Source organism: Cariama cristata, unplaced genomic scaffold (genome assembly GCF_000690535.1).
Source record: "Cariama cristata isolate BGI_N322 unplaced genomic scaffold, ASM69053v1 scaffold22825, whole genome shotgun sequence".
NCBI lineage: Eukaryota > Metazoa > Chordata > Aves > Cariamiformes > Cariamidae > Cariama > Cariama cristata.
Window position 1 is genome coordinate 14,236 of NW_009618454.1, and position 6,255 is coordinate 20,490.

At 57.5% G+C, this 6,255-nt stretch overlaps 1 protein-coding gene across 2 annotated transcripts; it reads right to left on the bottom strand.

Annotated features, from left to right (window-relative positions):
• Nucleotides 1–1,027: 1,027 nt before the first annotated feature.
• Nucleotides 1,028–5,869, bottom strand: LOC104162201 (low density lipoprotein receptor adapter protein 1-like). Of its 2 annotated transcripts, XM_009700872.1 has the most exons (7): nucleotides 5,733–5,869; nucleotides 5,109–5,221; nucleotides 4,042–4,156; nucleotides 3,587–3,659; nucleotides 3,098–3,163; nucleotides 2,011–2,060; nucleotides 1,028–1,113 (listed from the first exon to the last, which is right to left on the bottom strand). In XM_009700872.1, the coding sequence occupies exons 1-6, from the start codon at nucleotides 5,850–5,852 to the stop codon at nucleotides 2,035–2,037; spliced, it is 513 nt and encodes a 170-aa protein (XP_009699174.1). In that variant the 5' UTR covers nucleotides 5,853–5,869; the 3' UTR covers nucleotides 1,028–1,113; nucleotides 2,011–2,034. The 2 variants fall into 2 exon arrangements, with proteins under 2 accessions (XP_009699174.1, XP_009699175.1); XM_009700873.1 differs by lacking the exon at nucleotides 3,098–3,163.
• Between the last annotated feature and the right edge of the window lie 386 nt (nucleotides 5,870–6,255).

Sequence of the window (6,255 nt, forward strand, 5' to 3'; positions counted from 1 at the left end):
CAGCTGCAGGCTCCATGAGCTCAGGGCACAGCCCAGGCCCTCGCAACGGACGAGGAAGCCTCACCACACGCAGCGCATCAGAGAGACAGTACCTTGCACACTTGTGTGTGGCATGCCATCCAGCACTCAGACCCAAATGACAACAGTAAAAAACTCAGTTTATTTCCCTATAAAGGCAGAGCTTTCCTTTAAAAACCAGCTTGTGAGAGGGTGTGGGGTTGAACTGCAGGGGCAAGGCCTTCCTCACTCACTCTTCCAGGCCAAGAGCTATCGCTCCCTGAGAGTCACACATGCTGAGCAAGTCCCCCACCATGTCCCAGGGGCTGCTCAGCCTCAGCTGGTCCCCAATTGCCACCACGAGCAGTGAGGTGGGAGAAACAAGCAAGGCAGGTCAGACACAGTGCAATCCAAGGTGCACTGGCTGCATCCTGCAGGCTTGGAGCACTTGGGATGGCTCTGTATGCTTTGGGAGTGGGCAGAGTGAGGAGCACCGGTCCACCAGCCTCAGCTGGGAGCAGGGAGCAGCTGCAGTTTGAGGCGGTTCATGCAGGCGGAGAGCAGGACAAGGAAGCGGGTGTCGCAGTCTATGCACTGCATGGCAGCGGTGCCAGCAGACCCCATGCCTGGGGGGCAGTGCCAGGGGCAGGGGCAGGCACTGTCTGGCCCAGGTGCAGGCACAGGGTGAATCCTGAGTGGCTGGTCCATTGTTGCAGAGATTTGGCTTAGCCCAGGGGAGTCTTTGGGCCAGCAGTCCTGGGGCCAGCTGTGGGGAGGTTGTTCCAGCTGTCTGGGGGTTGCCCCAGGCGGTAGCACAGTAGCTGCGCAATAGGAGAGCTTGCTCTGGGCACAAAAGGTGCTGACTCTGAAAAGCAAGAGGGAGGAAGACTCAGTCCATGAGGTGTGTGGTTGGAAACCCAGCACAGCCTGGAAGGGGAAGCAGACCTTCCCAGGTGAGCCATCAGCCCCCTCCCCCTGCAGAGGACATGCTGGGGGATGTGGCAAAGCAGCACTAAAGGAAGAAACTTACCTGCTGGGCTGTGGGCTCCCCTCCCCAGCTCCTCCATGCTGCTTTGGAAGAGAGCAGAGCACCCATCATATCCCAAGCAAGGCCTGCTGAGAGACACAGCATGCTCATGACCCTGACAACGCAGGCACGGCACAGCAGTACCAGGCACTCATGAGTGCAGAAGGCCCTAGCCCACTTGCTACCAAACCCTTTTCCCAGGCCAGCCTGTCCTGAGACTGTAAAGTCACATCTCCTTCCCATCAGCAGCCCCCACGTACAAATGGCTGCCACTTCACAGGGCCACATACATGGCTCCAGTCTGTGCATGCACTGATTCCCAGCTGAGACCAGCTCAGACCAGGCTCAGCCCTGTGGCGCTGACAGACCCCAGCTAGGTGCCAGCTTCCAGGCACACGGAGAACAGCCACAATGGAACAGGCCTCTCTCACCCACCACCACAGGCACTTCTGCAAAGACCTATAGGTTAATCCTCCACTGCTGGGCTGGTACCATCAGCTCCTCCCAAGCACAGGATAGATACCACCAAGTTCAGCCCCAGGCCCTAGTCCACACAGAAGTCAGCATGACCAGGCCTCCATCCTGGCCCAAGCCCCAGGGAAATCAGTGGGAGGAGAGGGACAACTCTGAGTCTCACCTGAGAAGCATGTCTGGATAGGCTGGCCTCAGCAGAGTGGTAGAAACAGAACAAGTAACATCTCTGGGTACATCCTGAGAGTCAGCAACTGTGTCCCCCCCAGCTCCACTGCAAAAGCTGAACTGCAAGATCTGCCCCTCCACAGTTCAGCTCCTTGTTCACTCGACCTCTCAGCTGACAGAGGCAGAGAAAGCAGCAGGAAGCTCCCCCTTGCTCCCATGCAGACCTCCTCCATGCTCCTACCACGCCTGTGGCCCCAGCAGCTACCCTTACATGGGGAACAGAGAAGGAAACAAGACAGGGTTCAGAGAGATCCCTGAACACAAGCAGCAGCTCACCAACTACCTACCCAGATAAGGTTTCACTGATGTTATCATCTTCCTCCTCCTCTTCCTCCTCCTGGCAAGCAAACAAAACAAAACAAAAAAAAACCCAGCATGACACCTCACTGCCTGGATAGGTTTCTGCCAGGAGCAAGGATGGACTGCCTGTTCTGCAGCAGCAGGGCAGTCCCCGGCCCCTTCACAAGACACAGTCACCCACCAGGTGTGGCCCAGACAAAGGGTGCCTACAGGCAGTAGGGGGAAAGATGGCACCTTCAGTGCTGGGCTGCTGAAATCCTCAGAGCTCAGGCACACAGCCACACAAGGGGAGACACACACCACAGCTCTTCTCACATCCCCTCCAGGCAGCAGAGCACCAAACACAGGCTGTGAGCGGGGAACAAGCCAAGACAGCTGCTGCACACAGCACACCTTTGCCCAGAGACAGGAGTCGGGTGAGCGCATCTTGCAGCTGGAGGGCCAGGCAGAGGACCACCTGGGAGCAGGCTGTAAGCACATATGACCCCAAGCACTGCCAGGGCAGGCCAGCACTGGAAGCATGAGGCCAAAGACCAAGCATCCAGAGGCTCCTGGGCAGGAACACAGTGAGACCTACAACACTGGCAATGCTCTGCTTGGCTCTGGACATGCAGTAGGTGTAGTGCAGATGGGCAGGGCTGAGCCTTACTCCAGGCTGGCAAGATGATGACCAAAGGGTCCTCTCCTTCAGAGACAGTGGCTCACCCCTAGCCATGGCACCAAGTGTGCAGAGCAGGTCCCAGCTCCCTGTTTGACAGTACCAGCAGAGCAGGGCTGAGGGCTGCAGCAATGCTGGGCCTGACAGGGGAGCTCCTGGAGCAAAGACCACCTCAGGAACTGCGCCTGCCTTGTGAGCCAGACAAAGCACAGTACCCCTCTTCATGTCTGGCCACCACATGTGAGGGAGGCTGTGCAGGTATCGACAGGGTCCTGGAAGGCCAGGAGCAGGGAGCTGCATAAGGGTTACTCTTTTCCTGCCCTAATGCGAGACAGCCCTGGGCATGGGCCAGACTTGCACATACTGTACCCCAAACTGGTGTCTGAAGGGAGGGCTCCCCCGGGGGGCTGGCTCACTTGGTCTGCCGGGCTCACTGCTCTCCAAGACACATGAAGGGTGAAGGGGCTGTTCCTGCCTAGAGCCTGGGACAGGGCAAAAGCAGCAGTTAGTGCCTGCAACCTGGAGAAGGCCCAGGAGGGGATGTACAGGCAGGACTGTGGGCAAGGGACAGATACCCCTGCTGTGCCCGGGGGAGGGTGCAAACAAGGGTGCAGGATCACTGCTCGGGGCAGGTACCACAGGGCCCTGAGCTGTGCTACAGCTCAGCAATGCAGAAGAGTTCAGGACGGATAGCAAGGACACCCCCCAGCCAGAGACAGGGCACGCTCCCCATGTGGGACAGTGGCAGAGAACACAACAGCAGCAACAACACTCTCCCTGCTTGGTGTGTTTCATCAGCCAGGCAGCGAGCTGTCTCTCCTCCACACAGCCCAAGACAGGGTCCCACACTGGAGAACCCGATCCCAGGGCTAGGCAGAGGGACATGTTTGAAAAATTCCTCCTACCTGCATGTGCTGCTTCCCAGAGATCCAGTGCCATCTGGAAGGCCTGGGCCACAGTCAGTGTCACAGCCTGGGCCTGTGTACAAGAGAGAGAGAATGTCTGCTTCCATCTGGGCCCTCAAGCCAGGACAAGCCCACTGCCACAAAATCTGAGAGCCTCCAGGCTTCCCTTGCTGCCTTTCTCTGCAGAGCACACACAGAGAAGGCCAGAGCTCCATGCTGCGTCTGCCTACCCATGTGGGCCAGCCATTCCCAAGAGGAGATCCCAGAGGAGCTGTGACAGAAGAACCTCCTTTCACTCACCACCTGCCTCTGCAGTGTGTGAGCACATGTGCTCCCTGGCTCCATTTCCAGCTGAGGTGCAAAGAAGTAAGGGCCTTGTCTCCCTGAAGAGGGAGGAGGCAGGCCCTTGCTCCCACCCTTACCTCACACAGCCAAGAGCAGAAGCAAGTGCTTACAATCTTCTTCTTGGGTGAGAGGAAGGCATGGCACTCCAGTGCTCCACTCTCCTGGCTCTGGGCAACATAAGCGAAGACTTTGTTCTGCAGCTTGTCTGTTGTGCAGTAGGAGATCCTGTAGGCAGAGAGGAGCTGCTCAGGGCAATAAGAGACCGCAGCACAGCTCTTCTGCTGTGCTCCCAGCACACCAACAAGCGGTGCTGACAGCCTGAGGCTTTCATCTGTCCCAGATGATCAGGCAGCGCAACCCCCCAGCAAGGGCCAGAGGCTGTGTGGCACCTACAGCTAGTAGGAGATCACTGCATCCACAGGCATTCCCTCCTGCACTGCCCCAGTGTACTCCTCGGTTCTCTGAAGCCCAGTTCAACCCAATGTATGAACTCAAGCACTGAGAAAGAGGAGCACAGAAGGGTAGGTGATTGCCCCCAAGGACACGATTGGAGGCCAGGCAGTAGGATGGTCTGCCTTGCCACATCAGCTCTGGTGCCAAGACCGGAGTTTTGCACCAAAGAGATGTCCTGTCTCTGCTTCCCATCTAGCCACCAGCCTGCAGCCACACTCCCCTCATACCCAGCACCCACAGACACCCAACCCAGCCAAAGCACAGCTGGCAGCAGTAAAAAAAAACCCACATCAGCTCTCACAGCAACTGCCTTTAGCCAGCCCCAGTGAACTGCAGTCTATGGCACCCTCGTGCCATTGCAGCCAGAATGGCAGTGGCGTGTCAGTGGAGAGAAACAGACATGCAGTCCTGCCCCTAACTGTGGGGCTTTCCAACCATCAGCCTCGACATCCTGCTTGAATGTCTGAAGAGACAAGCAGGGCCCAGGGAAAAGACAGATGGACTGACCCAGAACTCAAGGCTGCACAGGACCCTGCCTGCATTCAGCCCCAGGCAGTGCTGTGGGGCACAGGAGGGAGAGGGCACAGGCCTCAGGGAGCCTAAGGAAGACCTAAGCTTGAAGGTATCACTGACAGAAGGCCCATCCCTCCCTGGCCACTCAAGACCCCACCAGTCTCCAGCTGGCTGTCGGGGAACACCCAGGCCCTCCAAATGCCATGCCCACCTGTAGATGGAGATGTTTTCAACCATCTCCTTCGTGTCTGCATCCTGCAGCGAGATGCCTCTTGGAGACACTGTCAGAATCACCTTCTGGAACTTGCGAGCTCCCACCCGTGCCTGGCAGTGGGGAGACACCAGACACCTCTGCAAATCTGGCAAGGGTCTTCACCCCTCCTTGCTGTCAGGAGTCCCCCAGACTCTGTACGGGGTGTCACCCACTTAGACCCTTGCTGCAAAGGCTCCTGCTGTAGGGATGGGAAAGCAGAGCCTGGAGATCAGGCATGCCCTGCATAGAACACCCCTGGAATCCATTCACACTACTGTCATGCACAGGGGAAACGACAGACCCCACCTCCCCCGGTACTTCACCCTCCTCTCCATGCTGTGACAGGCAGAGCTCTGCTCCTAGCTGTGTGGCCTGGTGTGGGAGCAGGCAGTGGTGGCTGTCCAGCAGGAAGACAGCTTCCCCCACAGCACACAGGCAGAGACCAGCCAGCCTCTTGGGAGCAGCATGGTCCCTCACTGTGGCTCAAGACTAGGACATGGACACTTCCCAGACTCCAGGGGCTGGGATCTGAATTGGGTCTTCTCCACCCCAGCACAGCAGGGCCCCAGGGCCAGCTCTCACCGTGGCCACGATCCTGCGGATGGCAGCAGCAGCCATGTCTTCTCCTTTGGGTTTTTCTACCAGCGTCATGCCTAGATACTTGAGTGTGAAGCACATCCCCTCAAGCAGCGGCTCCTGCATATCAGCCCAGCTCTCAGGAAGCTCTGCAAAGACAAAATGCATTAGAAGCCATGTGCCAGCAGCCCCATGACTAGTCCCAGCAGAACCACCCCACCTTGTTGCAGCTTGACTGTTTCCAGCAGCAGTGCTGCTACCTGCACTCAGCAGAGCACTCTCCTGGCTCTGTGACGTTCTTGGAAGAGGAACAGAATGAGAGGACAGTTCACCCTCAACGCTTTATAGTCCTCCATCCCTGGAGGTAGAGGCTCTCTCAGCACAGATAGTAAGCTCCTGCATAGGGCCTCAGATGCTGCAGTGTTCACTGCTATCAGCAAAAACCTTGCATTCCTGGGTCTCATCTATTTCACTATAAGCAGGATGTTCTCTGTACTGCATACATCTCACCCACCTATGCCACTGGCAT